Consider the following 27,862-nt stretch of genomic DNA (forward strand, 5'->3'; position numbering starts at 1 on the left):
GATATTTCTTGAACGATTAATTTTTACCCAAAAGACTTTTCGTGTCGCAAAAAGATTTCTTCTGTATTTTTCTTTTCTTTCTTTCTTTCTTTCTTTTTTATTATTATTATTTGACAAATAAATAAATAAATAAAATAAAAATAATCGTCGATTGGTAAATTAAAGTTTGTAGATGGATAGATACAAGTGAAAAGAAAGAGAATAACAAAGAAATTATCTACCATTTTCATATAGTTTCTAATAGACTTAATAATAATCTTACAGCAGTTGGTGCACGTTCGTCGCGTGTATTATATACGTCATAAGACTTACACATCGCCTTGTCGTTCTCTCTTTCTTTCGTGTATGCACGCGTGTATTTATAGAGAGACTCGAAAGCTTCGGACTATCCATGCCTGTATGTTTCTCTCTCTCTCTCTCTCTCTCTCTCTCTCTCTCTCTCTCTCTCTCTCTCTCTCTTTCTCTTCTCTAGTGGTTATGCATACGTACGTATGTACGTACGTAGATAATCAAGGGAACATATAAGCACGCGTACTCATTTTAGTCACCGCGAAACTGCACCAGTAAACTGCACCTGTTTTTTTTTTTTTTTTACATGGTTTAAAAAACAATGATTAAACATTATATATATGTATATGTTTAAAAAATCTACACGATTCTTGACATTTTTTGCGAACTAATTAGTATGCATCTTTTTTTTTTTGCATGTAAAAGTAAAGTAAAACATGTAAGGAGAAAAGACGTAAAAGAAAGTAAAGAGTAAAAAAGTGAATGAGAAAAAAAAGAAAAGAAACGAAAAAATCGTGTAAATGTAAATCGTGTACAAAAAATATCGTGTAAAAAGAGACAGACCCATCCAGGTGTACATTGAATCGAATGCACGCGTTCCGTCGCGCCGCACTACAAGCAACTTTTTGGGAGGGATCAGGCACTGACGAATTTAGCCTTCGAGGGGCCCGTGGCGATCGCATCTCTTCGTTCATAAACTCCACCACTGAGATCAAATATTACGTTACTGATAAATTCAGGTCGTTGAGTTTGGTCGACCTCGAGTTTTTTTTTCTTTTTTTTTTTTTTTTTTTTTTTAAAGAAGAGGCAATGGTCTTTCGTCGTTTGGTCATCGACGACTGATCGACAGTGCGCGCGCAGTCAAATGATGGTGGAATAGAGGAGAAACTAATTGATATATATATATATATATATTATATATCGAATATATACACATATACGTGTGTGGTATGTGTGTGTCGTCGACTTTCGTCGATATGCATTGACTTACTTCGTCTATCCTAAACGAATTATCGCATTATTATGCATCTTTCATGTGCGGACGACGCTATCGACAAACTCGCTATCTCACTCTTCGTGTGTTCCGTTAAAGCGTCTCTCTGTCTTGTTACTTAACAGATACCGTTGTCCAAACGATCTTGGCACGACACAAAAACACATTCTTATTTATATAATCAAACGTATTTAATCGCTTTTACATTATCGTATTAAGATCGTTAACATCCGACAATAACGAAATCTTGTCTAATAACCAAAGAAATTTTGTTTTTCTTTTCTGTGTTATTTTTCTTTTCTTTTGTTTTTTCTTTCTTTTTCTTTTTTTTTTCAGAGAAAGTGATCGAATTATAACGACTCAGAATTATAACGAAGTCAGCTCTGTCAATCAGTTTCTATCGTTTAAAAAGGAACATATCATCCTATCACCTTATCACGTGACTCGAAACCGTTAACGTCGACAATAACGAAGCGTATAATAACCGAATATATCTCTTTTTTTCCCTTCATAATTCATAAAGACTAATCGAATCTCAACTATCAATCAGCGTCCTCTTTTTCAAAGCGTAACTCTCCCTACACCTTATAACGTGACTCAAAATCGTTAACGTCGACGACAACGAAACACGTAGAAAATAACCGAATATGTTCTGTTTTTTATATTTCATAAAATATCATTGGAAAAAAAAAAAGAAATAACAAAAGAAGGAAGAAAAATATCATCCTTAAAAATATACCTTAACGCGTGACTTCGAATCATTAACGTCAATAGTAAAAACTTAAATAATAACGATACATTTCTTTTTTTATTTATTTACACACATATATATATATATTATTTTTTCTCTCGTAAAATGTAATCGAATTTCAACGACCAATAAGCGTCGATAGTTTTCAAAGAATATATATTTGTCTACCATCGTGACTCAAAATGCAAATTTTTGAGAAGAAGCGAGAAGGAATAATTTGAAGAAGGTTCCTCGTTTCGTATGCACGCTCCTTCAAGGTTACGATGTCTATTCTCGGCGCGTGATTCTCTCTCTCTCTCTCTCTCTCGCTCTCTCTCGCTCTCTCTCGATACGAATGGAACACCACCCCATCGTAGAAGAGCGCGCACCGGTCGAATGATCGAACCTCCGGCAGTCTTGCACGCGATTCGCGCCGTATCAGTGAACTACTTCGAGTACATATATTCTATTTTTAACATCGTCTTTGCTATTCTCGGACTCCGTCGACTCTTCTCTTTCTCACGGATTCCTTAAGCACCCTTTTATCTCAGCGGTTTTTCACTTTTCAACATTCTTATACATATATACATACATACGTACATACATACATACATATATATGTTCCTTATATTATTTCACGTATGTCGTATACATGCCCTTTCGGGTCGATTGTAAGTAGAACTAAGAAGTTACGTTATCGAAATGTCTTTATGTATATCTTTTTATTCTTATTAGTCTCTCGTAGTATCTTCGAAAAGATAAAAATTGAATAAAGAGAAGAGATGAAACAAAAGAAAGAAAGAAAGAAAGAAAGAAAGGAAGAAAGGAAGAAAATTGTAATTCGGTTTGAAACGTGTCTCACGCAACCATAAGTCGTTTCATTTGTTAAAAGTTAAGAGGGAGAATGAGATAGAGGATAAAGGATAGAAAGAGTGAGAGTGAGAAAGAGATGATCTTGTTTTTCAATAGCACCACACGTTCTTCTGTGCATTGCAAGCCGACGACTTGCTGCTTGCACTTCGTCCTGTCCTATTCCTAACGCCAATGAAATTTATTATCGGCAATTAACGTTCCTCCGATAGCGATTAATCAAAGCGATATATATATATATATATGTATGTATGTATGTATGTATATGTTGTAAAATGAACCAATACGCGAAATTACTATGATAAATATATCTTATTAAATATCTTTTATTTTATTATATCGAAAATTCAAATAATATGTGAAAATATATTACTTTTACACAAATTTATTTTTCGTGCAAATTGTTATAATTTCTTTCTTTTTTTCCACTGGAAACAAAAGTAAGGTTAGGTTTTCGACGAAGGATATATATATATATATATATATATATATATATAGAGAGAGAGAGAGAGAGAGAGAGAGAGAGTGTGTGTTATCTTTTGAACGAAGTTCTTTTTACTTTACATCGGAAGTTACGTCCGTGGTACAGCAAAAGCAAGACGTTTTCGATAAACGTTAATGGCAGTACGTGCATTGTTCGCGCACAAACCCGATAGTTTAGTTCCTCGAGAGTCTTCGCATAATTATTGTTATCGGGGTCTCGCGAGCGGTCGTAACGTTTCGTTGATTCGCATGGGAATCACGTGATGTTGTTCCTTTCGTGTTGTCGTCGACATTATTTCCAATAGGTTTCTGACCTAGAACTCGTAGTGTTATTAGAAAATTAATTTTTCTCTTTTTTCTCCTTCTTTTTTCTTATTTCTTCTTCGTTCAATAAATAACTTTGAAATTTTCGATATTTTGTGTGTGTGTGTATATATATATATTTGTTTATATATTTATATAGATAATTATCATTAAAAAAAAAAAAAGAAAAATACTAAAAAGTCAGTAAGATAACATTTCTATATTACTAATCGATCCGTTCAATAGAATCAGATCATTTAAAGAGATCAGAAGATTTTCGAAATAAACTCTTAAATGTATATACACGTTCGATGTAACGCATCAAAGAGAGCAGAGTAAGGAAGGGGAGAGTATTCTCTCGTATCGATCAAATCCCATTTGTGCATTGGTCTAGTATATTCCATAGAAAGCATCCGTGTGCTGCCTCAACGAATTTCTGTTATGTCAGTATTCTCTCTTGTTGGTTGAAACCGGACTTCCATCGTGCAGGAGAGTTCGAAAAGCATTGGCGTCGACTTTTTCTTTTTCATTTTTCTTTTTCTTCTTTCTTTTTTCAGAGAAAAAGAGAGAAAGAGAGTTCTCGTTTTCGTTAAAGGAGAAAGTTCGATTGGATGTCTCGAAATGAAGTATTCCATTTTATTTCGTCATTACGATCTTTTACGTGCGACGTACTCGTGGAATTTCACGAAGACGAGCTCCAATCTAAATTTAGATACACTCTCTTTCCACGTATACAACGCCGTTGCTGACCGACATCGAATCTTTTGATTTTCATCGAAACTTTCCTTCTCTATGTGTTCCCTTGATATTTAAATTAACGAACGAACGAACGAACGAACGAACAAAAATTAAAAGAAAAATAATTACAAATGTAAAAGATATTCTTAGAAATATTCCGAAAGAAATTAGAAAGATTTATCTTAAAGTATAACTTTTCGAGTCTACGCCAATGAGATTGCAATTATATTTTTGTTTGGAATTTAACAAAAATAGAAAGAAAAAAAGGAAAATAATATGGATATGAGAAATAATGGATCTTAAAAGGGTGATTTTTCGAATCTTCGTCAATTAAGTTGAAATTTGCTTTTCCTTAGAATTTCATAACAATTAAAAAAGAAAAATATTTTTTCGAATCGACGCCAATGAAGTTGGAATTTCTTTCTCCTTTTCTTTAAAACGTCTCTCTCTCTCTCTCTCTCCCTCTCTATCTTTCTCTTATACTCTTGATGTTAGTTTAAAATTAGCTCTTCTCCCTTGCACTCTCCGCACATGCGACCGATACACATTGCACTGGAACATAGAACTTGGGGAAATGGTAAAGGAGTCAAATAAAAGGACCGAATGAGAGGCGAACAGAGATGCGCGCTACATGCCAAGGGCCCTTTTGGAACGAACTCGTATATTTTTCTTTCTTGCCATACGTACAAACGAAGAAAGAGAAGAGAAGAGAAAAGGGAGAGAAAGAGAGAAGGAACGAGCCAGTTTATCTCTTCCTCTTGCTATCTCTCTCTTTCTCTCTTTCTCTTTATGTGGATATTGAAATTTCCCATTTAGCAAGTTAGACTTTAGGCTTGTATAAGTGATCCCCGTTAAAACGAAGTTAGGAACTCTATAAACACGTAATAATACGATTTTTTTTTAGCAATGATTATGACATCGATTAAATGATCAATTAGCTGAATGAAGAAAGTACGAAAGAAAGGGAAGTAGATGTTAATGATGTATAAACAAACAAAAAGGAGAGAAAAAGAACAAAAATTTGCACACGTACACTGATGAATCAACGTGATCTTTGTATATTGTTCTCACGTGCCAGACGTTAAAATCTAGTTAACGATGCGTGCCAGTTGCCAGTTAAAAGGAACGAGAGCCTTATAGGCGACGATATTTTATGGCTTCTTGGTGTATCCCATAATGGCATCGACTATAAATCATCATGTCAGAAAGATATATATATATATATATATATATATATATGCAAAGAAAGAGAGAGAGAGAGAAAGCGAATATATATAACCACGAGTGTGCACACCTTCGATATACTTCCGCATTTTTATTAGTCGCTTCTTTGAAACTCATTCGAGAACAATTTCATTCATATCTTGGAAAAAGTTAGATAACTTGACTGGATAGATAAAGTATGTATGTTTCATAGCACGAATTCACGTTGGTGACGATGACGGTAGTGGTGTGGTGATAGCAATAGTAATAATGGTGTGGTAGGGATGGTAGTGGGTAGTAGTAGTGGAGTGGTAGTGATGGTAGTATAGAGAAGTTGAAATTAAGAGAACGGGTTAAGCGAGTTCTTCGCGTGGGCGGTTCCTTTTTTAACATCCCTTAAGCCTGTTTCCAAGCATATTCCAGACGAGTATTAAAGCGAGCCTAGTGCTGCCATTGGGAGTGCCCATAAATAAAGGATTTTCATTATTCTCCTTTTCCGTTTGGACCACAGGGAGCTTTCTATTTCTATGTAATTCTATTATTTCAATACGTTCATATGTATATATATATACATACCGTATATTATATATATATAATATATAACACATACTGTATATTTTATATATATTTTATATATAATACATTACAGTATATACTATCTATGATAAATCTATATTTATAGATAGATTAGATAGACATAAATGGCTATGATGTGTACATGCGCGCGTGTAGATCTGTGGTCGATGTATGTATATGTCTGCGTGCGTGCGTGATACATATCTATGACAGATCTGAGATTTTTAAATTACAATTTAAATCAAAGACTTAATATTTAAAATTTTCAAATAAAATGATACACACACACACACACACACACATATATATATACCCATCTCGGTAATAGGGAAAAAGCGTAATCTCATTTACGAGTTATTAAAAATTAAAAAAATAATTTATTTGACAAGAGGAAAAAACGCCATGTCCGATAGGTTTGGCTAGGCTTTTACCCTGCGCGTCTCAACGATAAGGATCAATCCCAGGGACATGGCTCGTTCCTACAGGAGATGAGGTGCGACTGTTGCTATACGGTGCACAGGTGGGTGGTGCCAGGGACGAAGAGAGAAGGGGGTCCACCAGGGGAGCTCTAGACTAGATCGATAATGCATCTCTTGGCGGGCGTAGTTCCTCTTAGTCACTACTGATCGCTCCTCCTGAGGAGTGATATCCTCTCTCTCTTCCTCTTTTTTTTTTCTCTCTCTTCTTCTCTCTTCTGTGCCTTGTGTATTCTCTTCGAATTTGTGAGTAATACCAAATTTTTCATCGTCCATTTTTTTTCATTCTCCCCGTTTTTTTCGTGTTCTTTTTTTTCTCTTTTCTTATATATATATATATATATATATATATATATATATATTTCTTTTTTTTTTTAAATCGTGTTTTACAAATGTGTTTTCTCTCGTATTATCGGTGTTTTTTAGAACATCAATTTTCGTTGTTTCTCGTCCTTCAATGTGAACACCGTGTGTGAGAACGATTTTATTAAAAGGTGGTCGTGCCCATGTCTCCTCTACCCCAACCTTTCTAAAAGTCCAATCGATAGTTTATTGCTCTCATTTCTCTGCCAAGGAACGCCATGAATCAAGATATTTCTGTCTAGACTGTTAATTCGCTTTTTTTTTTTCTGTCGTTATTCACTGACCTGTACTCTTTTATTCCGTTCTCACCACGGTTCAAGGTTAATTGTACGAACGATACTTTGGTGATAATGATCTGTTATTTAATTATGGATTTAATATACGAATTTATATAAAAAATTTCTTTCTCTCTTCTCTCTCTCTTTCTCTCTTTCTCACTTATTTAAAGTTCTTTCGATAATTGTGATTAAAAAGTGATGACTCATAGTGAAACAATGTGTAAAATCAAATGTGTGTGTGTGTGTGTGTGTGTGCGCGCGCGCCCATCCACATATAATTGTTTTTTTTTTTATTTTTTCGAAACATGTCACGTCTATATGTCCTTTTGATTTTTATATTTCTTCTACGGAGTGATTACAAAGAAAAAAAGAAAAAGAGTATTTATAATTTTGGTCAGAAATTTTTGATTCTCTTATAGTTGAGAAACAGTGTCGTTGCTCGATTTTTCTTTGAATATAAGGCGTGGCTGTGTCTTGGCTGTCTGGTTGAGGTGTCTAGTCTCAGATCTAATCGAAAAATTATACTTAGGTTTAAGATTTTTTTTCCTTTCTTTTTCTCTCTTCTTTTCTTTTTTTTTTTTTTTTTTTACAACAAATATCTGCACATCGCGAGATAAGAATGTAATTATTTGAGTGATAATAATTAATATTACAAAAATTAATACAAAACGATTTAATTAATTAAGACGTAAAGTTTTTGTGTTATAGCAATTTATATGCCTTCTTGCAAAATATAAATCCTCTTATACGTGGTAAGATGCGTATTACGTGCATACGAGTGCAGCCATGCATTAAATAGCGTAGGATTCTTTACCGTAGCGTATCACTGTTCTTACGAAATACATATTACGTTTTGTAATGCAACGAAAAACTCTGATTAAACTTTCTACATATCATTTAGATTTACTCGGGCTAACCGTTTATAACTTTAAATAATTTTCAAGTAATATATATATATATATTGTTTTGTTTTGTTTTATTTCATCACCTAAAAAAATTGCTTCATATCGGAAGCTTTTAATATTTTTGAAGTATTAGTTATATTTTGTATAGTAAATACAACTTATATAGTATATTATTATTAATAACAATATTATAAAAATTGAAAGAGGTGTATGTGTGTGTGCGCGCGCGCAAGTATATTCTGTAAAAATTATACTAGTATATATTACTATAATATATATGATATTTATATATATATATATATTAGAATATATAAATATACATATATATTCATATTATAGCAAAAATTGAAAATAATATTAATATGATATTACTATTAATATATTAAATAATTTTTGTATAGACACGAAAAAAAGAAATTGGTTGTTATAGAGAGTTAAATTCATTATAGTATATATCAATCGTTAATTTGTTCTTATTTTTATCGCAGAAGCTCTTCAGCATGCACTGTTACTCGAGGCGGATAACGTAGCGGATAGCGAGGATTCCGAGGACGAGTGGAATTACTATCGTGTTGGGCCAAACAAAGAGAAAGATACAGTTGCGTCTTCCGAAGAGCTCCACGAAATAAAGAACGACAACGAAATTAAGAACGTTGAACATCTTGACGAGGATAACAACGTGGAGGAACCACCTCGGTCTCCAACGTCCGAGCATAACTTTAGCAGCGAATGTGAGAGTCAAAAAGGAGAGGAAATATTACCTGAGCTTATTAACACTGATGTAAGACGACTGATAAAAATATTCGTTAATCCAATAATTACTTTAAAAAAACTTGTATCCGAAGCGTTATTAACGAAGAAGAAATTTTGATTAAATTAATCTTATGTATTTCAGATTAGCGTCGAAGAAAAAAGAGAAATTGACTCTGCATTCGTAAAGCTAGAAAAAGAAGAAGAGGAAGAACAAAAGGAAGTTGAGAAGGGAGAAGCAGAGGAAGAAGAGAAAGAGCACGGTGTAGAAGAAGGAGAAGGAGAAGAAGAAAAGAAAGAGCATAGTGAAGAAAAGGAAGAAGAAAAAGAAGGAGGAGGAGGAGGAGGAGACGAGGAAGAGGATAAACAAGAACGAGAGGAAGATATGGATTTTCAACTGAATCCTAACGCGGCCGAATTTATTCCGATCTCGCCGCCTAAGCGTCAAATTAAGATCAATACGATAAACGACAGTCTCGTTGCAGGTTCTCCTTTGAAAACTATAGCGATGGACGACATAAAGGTACCGAGTCAAAAAGAATTTGACGAGGAAATATCCGCTAGGCCTCATGAGATCGAAGAGGAAGATTCATCGCCTAATGGCGATCATACGACGCCTTTCGATTATGATTTTTACACGGAACAACAAAAAGTAATCAATCCATTATCCGCCGCCGCCGTTGCTGCCGGTTTAGACGAATCCGAAATTTCTTCAACTAAAGCCGAATACGGAGATGAAACAATGAGCTTTCTATGTACGACGACTACCGATTTGCATAAAACTGAAATCTCCACGATGGAAGAATCCTTTGGCGATTCCGACTGTGACATTTATAACAGAGACAATCCAATGACGATGTCCTATACTCCGTGCGATTTCAAAGCGGCCTTTAATAAGGAAGTCGATTTAAATGCTGTTCACGATTTAAGCGATGGGGACTTGGAGGATGAAAATTGTTCTTCCGAAGGACAAACTCCCCAGTCTCCGAAAGTGATATTATCAACGGATATAGAAGAACGTCGCACGGAATTGGATACGTTGTCTAACGGAGACTCGTCGAGTCAAGTTCAAACAACGTCGTTGTTGTCGAAGGACGATGCTACTTTCTTAAAGTTCGAAGATTCGAACGAACCGAAAACTACGGAATTTGTTCAAGTTGAATTGGAACGTCATCGTCAGTCATCTCCGATCAAATTCGAGCAAGATTTTTCGAAGGAAGAGGAGGAAAAGTCTTCTCCTTTGTTAGAAAATAAGGACGAGATGATACATGTTGTTACGCGAGAGAAAGAGGAGGAAAAAGAGGAAGAAGAAGAAGAAGAAAGAGAGAAAGAGAAAGAAAAAGAAAATGAGCGAGTGGAAACACCGAAAGAAGCGGAATATATCGACGATGAAAAGGATAATATCGCGGCAGACAACGATATCATCACGAATAGCGATAGCGAATTTATCGTAGACAAACCAATCGAAATTGCAACGGATTTGATTCAATCCGAACTCTTACAAGATACGATATCCCAAGAGCAACATAACTTTTTGTCGTCTACGATTGACGAATCATTGAGATCAGTTTCTCCGTCTATGCCTTCGATCGAAAGAGAACTCATAGGTACATCTCCGGAACCTTTGAAGAACGATCTTATCGCTTCCATGGAAAATCTTGCGTTAGCCAAGGAAGAGAAAGATCGTCCTATTATGGTTTCTAATTTATATTCAAACGTTTCGGAATATCAACCGAATCAGAGTTCCTTCGATCTGTTCGCTTCTGGAGAACCAGCATTGTCCGATATATCTTCGAAACCATCACTTTTAGACGATTCAATGGACTTAATTGCACAGACCGTTCCAAAGGAACATCCAGAGTCCTGTTTTCTACCAACTCTTATCTCTGAGCCAATCTCCAATGATCGACCTATCGAGAATTTGTTAGAGCTTAAAGAAACTACCACTGAAGTGCCTATAACAGATCACATCGAAGAAAGCAAAGCTGAAGAATGTCCCAAGTCTTCTTCTTCTTTCGAGGATATTGTAGAGAAACCGTCACAACTTATGGAAGAATCCGTATGCTTTTTTGATACGAACAAGCATATCGATTTAAGTCAAGATATTCATCTGAAATTGGAAGATTCCTCGGAGACGAAACCTACTGACAAAATAGAAATCAACGTTAATGAATTTGAAAAGGTCAACGGAACGGTCGCGTTAAATTTGTCAGAATCTATACAAGAATTTACGGGTTTGGAGAAACAATTGGAACCTGAAAATATTACACCCGAGGAATCTCCAATGACCGAAACGGCTCCACTCGTCGAAGATAAAATAACGAAAGAAGATATTCTTGAACATAAGGAGCCCGTTGCACAAGAAGCTGTCGAGGAAAAATTACTTTTGGATACGAAAGAAGAAGGAGAGGAAGAGGAGGAAGGATTAGAAGCTAAGGAAGATGTAGAAATCGTACAGGTTGCGGAAACAACACGGCCAGTTGCTACTACAGAATTGACGGAATTTTCAAAGTCTACAGAACTCGTGACACCCGTAGAAAATGTTGAAATTGAAAAAGCTTCGGACGCTTTCGAACTAGTAACACCTGTAGAAACTACAGAAATATCCACGCCTACAGATACTGAAAAAACTGTCGTTTCTACGGACATCGTAGAAAGCGAGGTCTCCGAGAAAATTATAGAAATTACGAAGCCTATAGATACCACCACCATGGGAATTATAGATACTGCAGAAGTCGCAGGAGCTACAGAGATCGCAGGTACTGGAGAAATCACAGAGACAGCACTAATCGCAGATGCTACAGAAATCGTAGGTACTGCAGAAATCGCAGGTACTGCAGAAATCGCAGAGACCGCGGATACTGCCAAAACTACAGACATTTCTGAAGCTGTATCGGTAACACAGGATATAGAAAAACAAGAGGTTACCGAACCTGTTAAAGTAGAGGAATCGCAAAAGATCGAAGGAGAAGCAGCTGTGGAACAACCAGCAGTCGCTGTAGTCGCGACAGAAGGTATCGTGGCTGCAGCTGCGGCTGCTACAGCAGCAGGATTAGTTACGACGGTAGCGGCTACGAGCACGAGTAATAAAGCCAAAGGAAAGTCTACGACGAAATCGATGAAGCCTGGTAGCAGCGCAAGTACTAAGGCTGCAGCACCAAAGTCTACCCCAACTTCACCTTCGAAGACTGTCTCTTCGACAACAAGACCAACGACTTCAGCGACAACGACGAAAAAACCGGCCGGAACTGCGGCAGCTCGTCCTAAACATCTCGATACTACTGCCACTAAGTCTCAAACTTCTACTAATACAGCAAAATCAAGTGCGACAAAGACTGTATCGGCTAGTAAAACATCGACAACAGCAACGTCAACGACGAAGACTGCTGCGCGTCCAAGCAGCGCCCTTACGAAGTCGAAGCCTGCATCAGCTTCAGCGAGAAGTACTACTACTAGCACGGTAGAAAAGAAATCTATCCTCAATGGCGACGTTAAATCTCTTAGTAAGACAACAGTGACGAAAGCTGCTACCAAATCGACTATTACGTCTACGTCAACCGCGGCCAAAACTAGCACGAGTAAAACTACGACGGGTTCGCGAACATCGTCCAGTACGACGACGGCGACGACGACGACAACAGCATTATCAACGACCGGCAAGTCAAGACCGACTTCCGCTATAACTGCAGCTAAGTCACCGGCTAAATCGGCGGGTACAAATGCGGCGAGTAGTTCATTAAACGCAACGAAATCTAAAGCAACTACGACTAGTAATAACACGGCAAAGACACGTACTTCTCTCGCAAAATCACCGATGATCGACAAGCAAATCAAGGAGACTGCTAACAAGCAAATCTCTATGGCTCGTACTACGAGTTCTCCGATATCCAAAACTACAACGCGTTCTTCTATGTCTGCTACTACTATCCTTAACGCTAATACCATCACCTCGACCACGAAACGTTTGTCGAGCCAAAAATCTACCAGCACGACAGCAGCACATTCGCCAGTGAAGAAGGTTACATCGAAAGTTGCGTCTGGACATTCGTCGGGTGCTACTACTACTAAATCTTCGTCGACGACTAAAGTGAAAGTAATGCAAAATGGAACGGCGGATAACGTTGAAATCACCAAAACTGCAACAACAATAATAACAACAAATAGTAAAAATGAGGATGACGTACCTAAGAAAGATTTGTCGCCTGTAGTCGCACACACCGATAACCAGTTGATTTCGAGTGCCGATTGAATGGCTCGACCATAAAAGAGCATATCTTGTATGGATCCGCAGATTATCATAATACGAGCCCGAACCCTTTTAAAATTATGCGGATCGTAATCGTTACATACTAATAATTCTTTTTTTTTTTTTTTATATTTTATTTTCACGAGAAGGATTTAAACGAGATCCACATCGTCCTCTGGTAGCGTTTTAGGGAACATGTATCGAAGGGAGAAGTTTTTACTCTACTTACATAAATATCAAGCTAATATATATGTATATATATATATATATATATGCGCACATATATATATATGTATATTATATATACGTACACACACACGTACACGTTACATAACACACTTATACGGAGTGAGAAGGAAGAAAACAAAATGAAACAAAAAATATCCCACACTTGGATCTGTTTTAATCTTGTGACAAAGAAACGACATGCAACAAACAAATTTTACTGCATACTCTTAGCTTTCGACTGTTTCGGTTGTGTGCCGCAAATGATTATCCAATTAGATATCTAAATCGATGAAGAAGAAAAAATAAAAAAAAAATAAATAAATAAAAGATACAAAAAAAAAAATAAAAGGAAGAATGAAAAGGACGAGAGAGAAAGAGAGAAAGAAAGACAGAAAGATAGGCAGAGAGAGAGAGAGAGCAAAACGGGAAAGATGTGCGAGCGTGATATGTATGAATGTGCGAATGATAGAGAAAAATAGAATGAAAGGGCGAGAGAGAGAGAGAGAGAGAGAGAGAGAGAGAGAGAGAGAGAGAGAGAGAGAGAGAGAGAGAGAGAGAGAAACAGAAAGAAAGAGAAAGAAAGATTCTGAATAATTTTGTTGTGTAAATAATCGGATGTGTTTCTCGAAGTGATTTATCGTAATTATCCCGTGGTCTAAGATTGCGAAAAGTCATCTGGTGCTCGTAAATGGCCCCGTAGTTCACAGCAGACTCTATGTCCTACGAAGAATATAGCCAAGAGAAAAAAACATTGTCGTATATTTAATAATGGCAAAAAAAGAAGACGAAGGAGAAGCTTACGCATCGCACTTTCATACGCTAATAAAATCGACGATATCGAATAAGTCGCCAGCATATTATTGCTCTTAACGTATATAACGAGACCGGACGGTTTTTTTATATTTTTTAATTTTATATGTGCATTATATAATTGATAAAGATTAGTCGTCGTATTTTATGAAAAAGAAACGCATATATTTATTTTTGTTTGTTCCTATTTCTGAAGAGAGAAGAGTTGAGAGTACACTAAGAAGGAGAGAAATAATATTATTATATAGCTTTGTCATCGTATTACACACACACACACACACAGAAACACACACACGTACTATTCATCTGTGTACAGCACCTTTATGATTTATTGTGATACCATATATATTATTAAATAAATCCAAACAGTACGAAGTCACACACCAGTCGAATATCGTTTAACAAGTATATCTTTACTTACATACATACGAAACTCTCAAGAGCTCCCTACTAATTTTCTATTTCTTTTCTCTCTCTTTTTTTTTTTTTCTTTTCTTTTCTCTCTTCTTTTCTTTTCTTTACCTTTTTCTTTTTTTTCTTTTCTTTTCTTTTCCTTTCTTTTCTTTTCTTTTCTTTTTTTTTTTTAATACTTTTAACGATCGATGACGCACAATTAACAGTCGTGTATTGTTTGTGGCTGTTGATCAGCTTTTTCTTTTTTTCTTTTGTTATCTTTTTACTTGCTTTTGTCAAGCCCTATTGGTACACGAGTTTTTATTTCATTATTATACATATAGCACGTTTAAAATGTTATTCTCTTCGTCATGCGGTTAAATAAGTCATTCAACAATTCATCATCATGGAATTATTTAATCTCTTTTCAACGTAACCCCCAGTGTCTTGTCTTATAACGAGAAAAATAATCATTTTTCATAATCCCATTTTAAAAATGCTTTGCTTCTAACATTCCAATTTATAGCTCAACTTACTTTCATATATTCTTTTTTTATTATTTTTTTTTATTTTGCATTGTCGGCAAAAAAAAAAGAAAAAAAAAAGTCTCTTCTTCGCTTTTCTAATCTTTATATTTAAAGGTAAGATAGTTAATGCGAACGAATTTGTTTTATCATTTTCATCCATAACGCTCCTGTGTTCCCATAAAATGAATATATTAAAAACAAATTTATCGTTTATTTGTAAGACATGAATGTTAGAACGTTAATCAAATTGATTTCTTCGGTTCGATGTTAATACTTTTCTTTTAACAAGTGTTACTGATTTGCATACAATTTCCTATTTTTTTGTTAATAAATATAATAATGATAATTATAATAATTATAATAATACTAATAATAATAATAATAATAATAATAATAATAATTATAATAATAATACGATAATGATAATACCGATAATACCGAAAGGGTTAAATAAGGATAAATATAACTTTACCGAATTATTACCTGGAACATTTTTATCGGAACAGAGACAGAATATTTTATTGGTCTGAAATAAATATTAATTGAGCATAAAAACAAGGTACTTTCTATAGTTAAGAAATTAAAAAGATACAATTATAAACAATTTGAATGAAATTCATCCAAAATCATGTTTAATAATCACACCTATAAATCAAAGGTATAGAACTTCAACGGATAAAACTGATATCAAATTTGTTTTCTTATGTTTATCAATTATTATTATTATTTATTTATTTATTTATTTTCTTTTTTATCGATTTGAAATATTTTTTTGATAACTTTTATGTAAATTTCACAATTCATAGTGTTTCTACCTGTGAATCGTCTAAAAAAAAAAAAAAAAAAAGAGAAAAAAAAAAGAAAAAAAAAATCATAAATATATCAACATAAGTCAACTACTTACTATATTGATAAATTTCAATTGAAAAAGTAAAAGAAAAAAAAAACAAAAACAAAAAAAAAGTAAAAAAAGAAAAATGGTAGGAAAATTCGTATCATGAGTCTCGTTCGATATTATAAGGCAAGGGGTTAATGTTTTACGCGTAGCAAGTAAGAAGTAAAAAAGATGGAATCCTTAGCGAGCATTATCCTTAGCTTCATCGAAAAGTATAATTATCGTTTATTGTTAAGTTACGAATGCGTGATATTTCAAGTCTTTATATGTACGCCTATTTGTCAGGCTTATTCAAGCTTTTTCTGAGAAACTAGTATTCAAATAAAAGACGTCATTGCGTTTGAATTTTTGTAATCTATTTGAATGATCTATCCTATAAAGTTTCATCAATTTTTCTTTTTATTATTTACAATTAGCTATATGTCCAATATTGACCAACTTAATACACATTTAGACTAATAGAGAGAATTATTGTAATTATATTAAGATGAGAAGATCTATTCTATGAAGATATATTATTTTGATCTAGGTACATTTATTTTTTTTAATAATTTCTTAACATTGTATTTAATATTGACCAAAACGATAGACATTTAGACGTAAATGAGAGAATTACTCTAATTAGGATAAGATGATTTATCCTATGAAAATTCACCAATTTAATCTCGTTACATATTTATTCTTTTGTTGTTTTTCAATATCGTTTTTAGTATTAGCTAATCAGGTACATTTAGATTATTATAAAAAATATATACAGGGTGAGTTTTTAAATTGAGACATCAAAATATATTAAACAATGCATCTTTGAAAAGAAAGTTTCAAAGAAAAGTTGGAAATCAAATATAAATTAATTTTACTTTTTTCAATGACAAGTTATGATATTTGTAACATTTTATTTGACACAAAAAGAAAACTAAAATAAAAACTAAGAATAGAACGAAATATGATCGAATAAGATCGAATAGAATCAAATAGGACCGAAAAGAACCGAGTAAGAGTGAACGGGATCGAATAAGATCGAAATAAACCGAATAGGATCGAATTGGATCGAAAAAGGACCAAATATATTTGAGATTAAGTAAGAAATTAAGAAATTAATAGGACCAAATTGGACCGAATAAAGTAACTGGATCGAATAAGATGGAACATGATGGAAGTGGACCAAATTCGACGGAATGAGATTCGTCTGGATTGAATACGTTCGAATTGGATCGAATAAAATCGTATAGGACCGATCAGGTTCGAATAAGATCGAGTAAGATTGAACGGGATTTAATAGGATCTAATAGGACCAAATAGGATCAAATATGAACGAATGGGATCGAATTATGTCGCGTCCCAGACGAAGCTCAGAGTTCTTCTATTCTAACAATCCGGAGATCTATCCGACCCTATTCGATCCGGTCCGATCGAATTTGACCCTATTCGGTAGTATTCATTCGAATTCGATCCAAATCCATCTTTTTTGATCCTATTCGATTCTGCAGTTTCCAATCCGATCCTATTTGACCGATCCTATCGATTTTAATCAATTTTCTTCGATTTTATTCCATTCGATCTTTGTCGATTCTATTCAGCTCGATCCTATTCAATTCGATCCTATTCGATGCTATTTTATCTTGTCCTGTCATATTTTATACTTCTACCTGTCATAACTTTTTGCCTAAACATTGATTGTAGAATCTAGGAGTTGAAAAAAATGTTTTAAACAAAAATTATTTCTTTTTCTTTTTTTTTTCTTTTCTTTTCTTTTCTTTTTTTAGCCTAAAATAAAATACTGTCACAAATATTATATTTGAAATAATCTTGAAAATGTCCCCTTCGTAAATAAATATTTACTATTATATTTGGCCTCCAAAACCAAACAACTTCTGTTTATAACTTCCTTTTTAACACGTTGACTTTGACGTGTACTACCGTTGGCTCAAACGGAATAAGCTCATCTGGCGGCGTATACTACCGGTGACTCATCACAATATAGTTTTAGATGCCGGCTTTACTAGTAATAAAAAGTCTGATTGGCAGCTGATATTTATGAAAAGCTGTACGATGCAATAAAATACAAATTATGCCAGCGTCAACGTGTTAAACATTCCTTGTTTTAAAGTTACTTAGAATCTTCAAATTAAAGAACCAACATACGTTCTATGTGAAAATTTAACACTTTTACTTGGATGCATATTTATTTTTTAATTATTTTTTAGTATTGTATTTTATATTTACCAACTCAATGCACATTGAAGCTAATAAACGACAAAATTATTATATTACTTAATTTATATTTATTTTCTGAATATTAATTATCAAATTGATATATTTTTATTTAATATGATATGTTTCTTTTTAATATTAACGTGGTTCAATACATTTAGATTGATATATAAAAGTACTATTATAATTATGATAAGATATGAATATCTATTTTGACGAGTTATCGATTCAATTATCTGATAGCTTACTTTCAAATAATTGATCTACAAAATAACAAGTGTATCTTATTGATACAGTTAGCACTTACACTTCGTGCGTGTTAGATTATACGTGTTTAATTAATAAAATACAATATTTATTCTTTTACTTTATTGTTCGTTCCAATGTCCTTATATATATTTTTTTCTTGCACTCACTATTATGTTCTCCGTGATTGTCATACGATGATACTGAGAATAGCATTGTCTAACCGAAATAAGCAACACTGCTTCATTTACCAGTAAGTTATTTATTCTTTTTTATTGATTTTTTCCTACGTATAAGAAATATGTACAGAAAGAACATCATCGATCGATAAAATTTTGAACAAGTCTTCGGAACAATCGCTGTTTAATTTAAACAAATAGGCAATAGAAGAAACAATAATCCATATTCAACAAGATTAAGTAAATAGATCGACGATGGTATCGAAGATACAAAAATTATTTTTTATTAATTAATCGAACGTTAACGATCAATTATTCGAGACAATTTTAGAAAAATTTTCGATATGGATATTCAAAGGAGTTCTTAAATAAAGACAAAATGAAATAAAACAAAACGATAAAAGTCTTACGAAGTCATTTTATTCATTATGTTAATAAAAAGTTATTTTATATTTCATTCAAACTAAATTGTTGAAATAACACATTTTAAAGTCTCTTATATGTACGCGTTGCTTTCACTCCTGTATTGCTCTCCGTTAAATGCTGAAAATGATAAAACAATGATTTCTTTTTATCTTATTGTTATCACCTCAAATTACATTTTATATTTTCTCTCTCTTTCTCTCTCTCTCTTTCTCCATCATATACAAACACACACATACAGAAGTACAGAATTTTAGATCGATCGGACTAAAACCGAAGAAAAGTATATATTATAATATAATGGAATACTCACGACGGTCATGCCGGTATCCGTAATTTCATAAACACGAACGCTTTTTACACCCGAAGCCAATTTAGTTTCCGTTATAAATTTATCACCATCTTTAGTAGTAATACTCTAAAAGAAAAATTCGACGTTTTATCAATCGTTCGATTAATAAAATTAATTTTCTGCCGAGTTACAAATAAAGCATAAGAGAAATTACGCTGAGTATACATTTTTTCTATACGTATATCAAGTAGTATTAAAAACACTACTTTAAAATAAAGAATAATTATATATATATACACACACAATAATATGTATAGTAAATCTATGAAGATACATTACTAGTGTGCGGATACTTAAGTTCCCCTCACTCTATATACATACATATATATACATATAAATATATATATGGATATATATACAAGTTTTGATAATTACTAACGCAACATTGAGTTTTGCCTTTTTTATTAATTCTTCTCAGAATTATACAAAGTAAACAAGATTATTAAGTTCAATCGAAATAGGGATCACGAAGAAAGCAGAATGTTAAAATGAGTAAGAAGAAGAAGAATATGAGGAAGATGACTGACCTTGAGGGTATCACTAAAAGATGGCATGTTCTCTTCGTATTCCTCTCCTAATTTGAAAGTTGTCAGAGCAGTTTTGCCATTGCTCTCAATAGCGACTGACCATTGGTCACCATTTTGAGAGATTTCGATGATCGGTTGGCTATTCAAAAAAGGTTTCGCCGTTTCATATTGTCCAATAGCTTGGAGATATTCCTCGAAATTTTCTGCGGAGACGTATTGATACCTTCCAACGATCTGCACCATCTTTCTTCTTTTCTTTTTTATTTAATTAATTAATTAAATTATTGATTTATCTCTTCTTTCCTTTCTCTCTTTTACTTTCTTCTTCTTCTGTTTCCTCTTTTTTTACTATCGAACTTAGAATTGTTGTCTTCTTTCCTGTTGCGAGGTGGTAGTCGCGTTAGCAATAAGACGTCGAGATTGACCATCCGCTGCTTTTATAACGACTCTTATGCGAGGGGGGATCGACCCCTTGTGTCTTTATCGTTCGCTCGATCATTCTCTCTCTCTTTGTCGATCACATATATTTCACTCTATCTATACTGTATATACATATATATGTATGTATATATATACTGTATGTACGTCAACGAACGCATGTACATATACACATATACATAGACGCACATACATCAAAGTTGTTCAATCTACAATGATCTGACAGAAAGGGTATTCCGTGGATTATCGTCGATAGGCTATGCTTTGAATCGATATTTATCGTTAGTAACAAATTCGTTTATATATGTATATGTGTGGGTGTGTATACATTTTTCTATTTATCTTTCTTTACTCATAAAACTAACGAAAATTAGACGTCATAGACAAATCCGACATTATCGCGTGTTACTGATCTAAAACTTACATTTCTCTCTTTCCACCGATAATTCGAATAAACATAGAAAAAGATCTACACATCTCGTGATCACGAAAATCTGGAAAAATCGATTCTCCATTTAGCATATAATATTAATATACAATATACGAGAGTTCGTCGGTCTCGCTAATTTAACTAACTACTTCAACTAGGCAATTAACGTAGCGCATTAGCAAATTGGACCAACGAGTTGAGATTGACCGGTCGGTTTATATAGAAAATGTTTTCGAACTGTGTCTCGCGTATTATCATATGCAAGATATGGTTATCGTATAATATATTCATGCGAAATTTATTAAAATATAAGATAATATACGAATTATGCAAGTTATGATGAAATTGGAGAAATTTATAAATTTGTTTTTTTTTTTTTCGAATGATAATCATTATCGAAGAAAAAATAATGACATAAAAATAATATCTATATTTAACACATTATGTCAAAGTTTTTGACTCTTGTATATTTTATTTCTGGCCAGTCGTGTTCCCTATCATATCTCTGCTGTCTGTGATTTTAATAAAGCCGTCCCCCTTGGGGGAAAGAGAGCGAAAGAGAGAAAGAGAGAAAGAGAGATGTGTTGTATATGCATGAATTCGAGTTGACGTTCGCACTTAACGGACACGCAGCTATATGTATTAAGTGCACCACTCAACGTTGTACGAACGCAGTCGTGTCGTCTAATCAAAAAAAATAAATCATATATCAAATATAAAAGATAAAAAATATTGTTCGCTTATCACCCGCGCTATACTATTTCTTCATCTTAATATAAATATTACATCGAAACTGATGTAATTTAATCGGGATTAATGGCATTAAGTTAAGTACTTTGTTGTTATTTATCGTAACATACAATCTTCTATTCTATCATCTTTATATATCGTAATACGAAACGTGATAATTAGTCTGCAAGTGTAATAAGGATTTCAAATGTATTCTGAGTATATGTTTACGTATGTCTACATACGTGGAGTGATCAAAAATCCAAGGAGCTTTTAATACGATATTAAGATCTTAAATACATCATTAGCTGGGAAATCTATTTGATTTAACGATCAGAATAGATTTCTTTCTTTCTTTCTTTCTTTTTTTCTCAAGGTAGGGAACAATATAATACGGTGGTACTCGAGGCTATGACGTCGGGTCTTCCAAGCTATAAGTACGGCCTTGAATTGACAACTAATTGCCAGTGATGACCATACATCAAAGACCTAGACGATCGGTAGTCACGTGATCTTCCGTTTCATGGGATGAATGAGCTTATTCCCATTAAGGAACCGTACGAGCTTCACGTACGTGTTCACACGTATGTGTAGCACACCTACAAAATCCTTCGAAGTGGCCCGACGACCAATTGAATTTGTTGCAAGTCTTCCCCTTTTGTTGATCGCGGTCCGCGGCATGATCGATATACAACGGCATTTTAAAAGCACCGTTTGATAAGCGAATGATACTTTGCAGTACCGTGAATTTGCGGAAGTTGGCACTTGTACCGACGTGTATCCCGATTGCCGTTGGCGATTGGACGACGATCGCAGGGGGACTCTTAACGCTCGATCGTCGAGAAAGCAAGTTTGCTTTACATTAGACTCCAAGAGAGTATTGTAATAAGATATGCGAATCTATCCTCGTTACAAAGATAATCTTTTTTTTCTCGACCAAGAAAAAAATCTAAGATACTTTTCTTTTTTACGTACGAATGGATATATGTACTTTTGTAATCGTGATCTTGATGACAAAGGTCTTCTTTTTGAGATCGAAAATATCGAAAATATGATCGAAGATTTTAATATCAGATAAATTCTAATCTTCATTTAGTCTATGATAGCGAACTGACAATAATGTACTTATATGTGATATTAATAATTACCAAACAACGGACTTTGTTCTCCGGTGTATAAAACAAAGATAATCATTCAAACAATGAAATAATAACAAATGAATGTTCAACATGAATAAAAATGAACGACGAATGAAAATTATGACAATCGAATGTTGTAATAGTAACAGCTTTATTTGCTTTCATTTTCCAAAGATTAATGATTTATCCTTTGGTATATTTAATATGGGCTATCGACTAAACATCATTTTGGCTTGATTTACGTTTATAACTTAGTTTTACATTTAATCTATTATGCGCTACAAGCTTTCAATACCTAAAGCTATCGATTACGCTGCGTATGTGTGCGAGGTGAAATTAACAAAATGTAAAATTACATTTTACACCTTTTGTAAAAATAAGAAAAATATAAAATATAGTTTCGTAGATCCATGACCTCGTTGAAGCCTCGTACGTTTCTATTGATTAAATTAATAATTCTATTGACAAAAAAAAAAAATGTACATGTACGCATATATGTGCTCATCTATATAAATTAGTAATAAATATTTGTATCTTAAATCTAACATTATAACGCAAAGTAGAAAGGAACGTGCATTGCTACTTTCCATTCATTTACGCATTTTTTTGTACATTAAAGTAACGTAGGCAGTTGAGAACATCGTCAATATTAAGTACATTATGTTTCAGTGCATATTTGTAACCGAGAAATTACAATCTGCACAAACAAAATAGAAGAGGTATGAAAGCTCCTATGGCTATAAAGACAGGTAACATTACAGAAGAATCATCAATGGAATAAGGATCTGGAGTACGAGGTCCACTTGTATGCCTATTTCGAACCGTTGATTCTTCTTCGTCGTCCTGTATATTATGATATTCCTCAGGTTCTTGAGGAATTGGACCTAATTGAGGAACATCTAAAGCATACATAGTATATTAAATCGCATCAAGATAAAGTTATCTTTTTTTTCATATGAATTGGAGAGATCTATGTATGTAGAAACTCACCTTCTATTCTTCCTCTAATAACTGCAATCGCGTTTATCTTAGGATTGTCTCTATAACCCTAGAAAAATTATTTTTGATTAGAAATATTTATTATAGTTTAGTCTAACAACATTTACACTCGCGATAGATAGGCATATTACTTTTATAAATTCAACCCTTATTTTTCCTGCCAATATATCAGATTCTTCGTCATTGTATATTAATTTACCATCTTGCACCTTGAATGGAATATACTCGTCATGCGCAATACCTCTGCCAACTCTTTCGAAAATATCCAAATCTGTGACCACTGTATGATCTCCGTTTAATACCACATCAAATACCTGACAAAGTAATATAATTAAAATACCATTGATTATTAAATATATCTTATATTTACAAGTATAGGTACGTAATAAACAAATCCTTCATACCTTCATGTTTGGGGAATTAAAATAGACTTCACAAAACTTTAAGACCATAATATATTCTCCGTCTTCATTTATAGGTATATCATATCCAAAAGTACTATGGTGATAACGTTCCGTCTGATATAATATTTGATCTGCGCTATTGATGCGTCCGATAAGTAATTGTTTGCCATAATCAGAAGCAGTACCAACTTTTCCCATTAAAGGATCTCTAGCATAGCGGATTCTGTAACTATCAATGTGCGCTTCACCTCCAGCATTTACTGCATATATCACTTCTAAACAAAATGAATCTAACACACAGCTGCTCAATATTACTGTGCATAACAAAAATACATGTAAACTCCATTTTAACGGACACATTTTTACTCAATTATTATACGAATTATAATAATTCAACTGTTTTAATATAACAATATGTTCATGACTCGTCTCTTTCAAGTTAGATCGTTCAATGAACGGGGTTTAAGTTTATAAGCGTTTAGAATAAAACCTGTAAAAAATTATCTATGTAAGAATATATAAGTAATAAAAAGAATTGTTAAAAATAATAAACATAATTTAAATGCCTTAGAAACTGTAGATAATGTTTAAGTTACTCAGAGAAATTATCATATTTTATAATTCACATTCACCATCGACAGTTGCTAACGACCATGATTATTATCTATTATCTAAGCTGGACATTCATCATGCTTGGCATCACAGCATCGTACACAACGCCGTCTACGTAAAAGTTAGTTAAATTACAAAATCGAACCATCTTATTTCAGTCGATAAAGTAGGAAATACAGAGTTTCGATCGATCTATCGAATATTGCATAATAAATATCGCAGCTGAGTTACATATAAATAAAAATAAATTTTTACAGTACTTTATTGTTACAATGTTTAGTCAATATTATGACGTTCCCACGATAACATTAAACGGAATTAGTTGCGAAATTATATTCGTATTATCATCGTCTGTTAGAATCGCAGAAAAATTTTTAACAATGGAAATATCACCGGAAAACATTTGTTCTTTTGAAACAGATCTGTCCAAGAACGCCCTCTGAAGGGACAACATTTGATATTTCGAATACGCAACCGGATGAAAATGAAACAATTGAAAAATCTTAATGGTTATCTGTTTTTTTAGCAAATCTTATAACATTTTTAAATGGCTTCGAGTATACTTAATCATAATATTTCTAGAAATATAATGAAACGTTATTAAATAATTTTTATACAAGAAATTTCGTTGAAACTGTAAAACCGGATACCATCTTTCCATTCAGAATAATACCATTTCTTACCGCTTGAAAATTTTACATTGAAAATATTTTCGTTTGAAATACAAACGTTATAAATGTACAAACAATATCTTATTATACGAGGTCACCCTAGAGTGATTGATACCTATTGCTACTTAATGTGTGTATTTGGTTGTTTGATATGAATTGTTTTGTAGTTTTTCGAAGTTATAAACAAGAAGATGAATCGTTTTGCAAAAAATTACTTAAGAATGGTGTGATGTCTTTGATAAATCCAACTTACAACGAAATTTTAGTAAGAGGAATTACTTTTGAAATACCAATTTTTATGATTGTAATTATATTGATTTTATTTGGAGTTCCTCTTATTCATTCACTTTTGGTTATGCCTATTGTGGCAAGTATAATATACATTACGCTATATGCAAAGTTTTTGAATAAAGCCAATGAAATTCAAAAAGAAGTTTCTAATATTCCACGGTATTGCATTCTTTGGTTATTTTCTTTGTTTTGTTTTATTTCGTTTGTTCCTTCTTATAAATTCCTATTTACTTAAGATCGCGATTTTAAAATGAAAATATATATCTTTTTTTTTTTTTTTTGTAAACAGGATTTACATGTCAAATAATTCTTCATGCTTTTGGGTAGCAGAAGTATATGAAAAAAGTTCACTGAATTATTCTCAACAAGATCAAGAATATATACTCATGACAGAAGAAGAATTTAATTATTCTGATATTGATATATCTTCATATATTAAAAAAATTGTAGGTACTATTGCATTGTGTAAAAACAATAGAATACCAAATGGTGCTTGGATAAAAAGATTATATGTTCATAAAGACTATAGAAAAAAAAGCATAGGATCTTTTCTATTAAATGTAGCTCTGGAGTTCAGCATTATGCAAGGATATAATCGTGTTAATATAGTTATTTCAGAATATAGAAAAGATGCTAAGAAGTTATGTATTAGAAAAGGTTTCGAATTATATTTGTGTTATAAAAAACCTGTTTTTAGATCGTTAATAACAATGTTAGTATACGAATTAACTTATCAAATTAATTATTATATTAATGAGAATTTTATGGCTATAGATCCATATTATGCGTACTATATTTTAAATTCTTGATTTCTCTTGAGCACATTCTTAAATGTTTAAATTAGATATATAAACGATATTTTACGATATATTTTTTATGATATATTTTATAATTTTTTGTAAAATAAATAAGACAGCAGAGGTATTACAAACTTATAATCCTCTTTTTTACTTCGTAACCTGCCAATATATGTCAATTTTTTAGTTTTCCTAATATTTACATTTGACCTGATTTATATATCTGAAGTGATTAATTAAGAAAACAGCGTTTCACCTCTAGTATTTACGCCTAAATAAATGAATTACTTCTAAATGAAATGAATCTAATGTACAACTACTCAATATCACTGTAAATAACAAGAACCTTCATTCTAGCACATATCTTGTCATTCAGTATACGAAATAACAACAATTTAATCTTCTTCAAATAACAACGTTTGTAACTCGTTTTTTTTAAGTTTGTTCACTAACTTTCGCTTGTAATGCAAGCGACTTCAGTAACAGATACGGACAAAATATGAACTACATGCGCAATAGTCTTCATTATGCGTCTACTGCGCCGATATATAAATTTGGTAGATAATATTCTTCTTACGCGTAATTAAAAAATCGATTTAGCGTGTAAAAAATAGTATTAGATTTGACAAAAGCAAGAAAAAACTATACGCCAGATTAGACTTTTCTGAAGATAGATTAATTTAATCAAAATTAGCTCGATTTTACTTGCGATGGAATATAAAACATATAAAATATAACATATAAAAGATAATAGGAGAAACAGTAGAAAGTAAGCTGCTGATCCATATCTTGAATTCTGAAATATGTAGATATGATGATGAACATAAGTAGAATAGAAAATACAGGTATTTAACCTAAAAGCGTAAATAAGAATAAATGAGAATAAATGAGAATAAATGAGAATAATAAAGAAATTAGAATTCTTTACTACGTTTCTCCGAGGAATTATTTTAGAATCTTATTATATCTAATCTATCTATGTACAGAAATATGAATAACAATGCGGTATGTAAGTATTAGTAAACTTTAGTTAGAAATAGAAAGAAAAAATTCTGGAAACACTGAAATATATAACCATTCGCTCGGTACTTCAATCAGCTATCATCAGATATATCGAATTAGCTTTCGATATATCGCAAGAAACACCCACTCAGGTTTTACCACGTGGATATTACTGATATTATCGAAACTTACAAGTTAATAGTGACTACTCTAAATAATCTGCTTACTCTATGCTTAGTGAAATTCAGAACTTATATATAAATTTTGATTAAATCAATCGACGATACAACAGATTTCTCTACTTACCGGCTGATGTTAAAACAGATTCCTACCTTGTAGATTCAAATTCTTACATT

General features: G+C 32.9%; 5 protein-coding genes across 7 annotated transcripts in view; 3 read left to right on the forward strand and 2 right to left on the reverse strand.

Annotated features, from left to right (window-relative positions):
• LOC122632685 (protein phosphatase 1E) overlaps nt 1-9,207 on the forward strand; it is a gene marked incomplete at its 3' end in the record, with an annotated part of 53,460 nt that extends 44,253 nt beyond the window's left edge. Inside the window, exons 9-10 of the mRNA XM_043819811.1 lie at nt 8,696-8,988; nt 9,103-9,207. Of these exons, the coding sequence (XP_043675746.1) occupies nt 8,696-8,988; nt 9,103-9,207 (398 nt within the window). The remainder of the gene's footprint in view (nt 1-8,695; nt 8,989-9,102) is intronic.
• Nucleotides 9,208-9,233: 26 nt separating this feature from the next.
• Nucleotides 9,234-14,620, forward strand: LOC122633349 (serine-rich adhesin for platelets-like). 2 transcript variants are annotated; one of them, XM_043821154.1, is made up of 2 exons: nt 9,234-11,719; nt 11,774-14,620. In XM_043821154.1, the coding sequence occupies exons 1-2, from the start codon at nt 9,343-9,345 to the stop codon at nt 13,204-13,206; spliced, it is 3,810 nt and encodes a 1,269-aa protein (XP_043677089.1). In that variant the 5' UTR covers nt 9,234-9,342; the 3' UTR covers nt 13,207-14,620. The 2 variants fall into 2 exon arrangements, with proteins under 2 accessions (XP_043677089.1, XP_043677081.1); XM_043821146.1 differs by having other exon boundaries at nt 9,234-14,620.
• Nucleotides 14,621-19,090: 4,470 nt separating this feature from the next.
• Nucleotides 19,091-20,419, reverse strand: LOC122632869 (fatty acid-binding protein, adipocyte-like). The gene is made up of 3 exons (XM_043820179.1): nt 19,995-20,419; nt 19,429-19,533; nt 19,091-19,235 (listed from the first exon to the last, which is right to left on the reverse strand). Exons 1-3 carry the CDS (start codon nt 20,235-20,237, stop codon nt 19,179-19,181), a joined length of 405 nt encoding a protein of 134 aa, XP_043676114.1. The 5' UTR covers nt 20,238-20,419; the 3' UTR covers nt 19,091-19,178.
• Nucleotides 20,420-22,862: 2,443 nt separating this feature from the next.
• Nucleotides 22,863-26,979, reverse strand: LOC122632807 (malectin-A). The gene is made up of 5 exons (XM_043820052.1): nt 26,851-26,979; nt 24,134-24,623; nt 23,861-24,043; nt 23,721-23,778; nt 22,863-23,629 (listed from the first exon to the last, which is right to left on the reverse strand). Exons 2-5 carry the CDS (start codon nt 24,491-24,493, stop codon nt 23,421-23,423), a joined length of 810 nt encoding a protein of 269 aa, XP_043675987.1. The 5' UTR covers nt 24,494-24,623; nt 26,851-26,979; the 3' UTR covers nt 22,863-23,420.
• LOC122632689 lies at nt 24,972-26,665 on the forward strand. 2 transcript variants are annotated; one of them, XM_043819859.1, is made up of 2 exons: nt 24,972-25,881; nt 25,997-26,665. In XM_043819859.1, the coding sequence occupies exons 1-2, from the start codon at nt 25,568-25,570 to the stop codon at nt 26,514-26,516; spliced, it is 834 nt and encodes a 277-aa protein (XP_043675794.1). In that variant the 5' UTR covers nt 24,972-25,567; the 3' UTR covers nt 26,517-26,665. The 2 variants fall into 2 exon arrangements, with proteins under 2 accessions (XP_043675794.1, XP_043675856.1); XM_043819921.1 differs by having other exon boundaries at nt 24,977-25,866.
• Nucleotides 26,980-27,862: the final 883 nt, after the last annotated feature.

This window comes from Vespula pensylvanica, chromosome 1 (genome assembly GCF_014466175.1).
Source record: "Vespula pensylvanica isolate Volc-1 chromosome 1, ASM1446617v1, whole genome shotgun sequence".
Lineage (NCBI taxonomy): Eukaryota > Metazoa > Arthropoda > Insecta > Hymenoptera > Vespidae > Vespula > Vespula pensylvanica.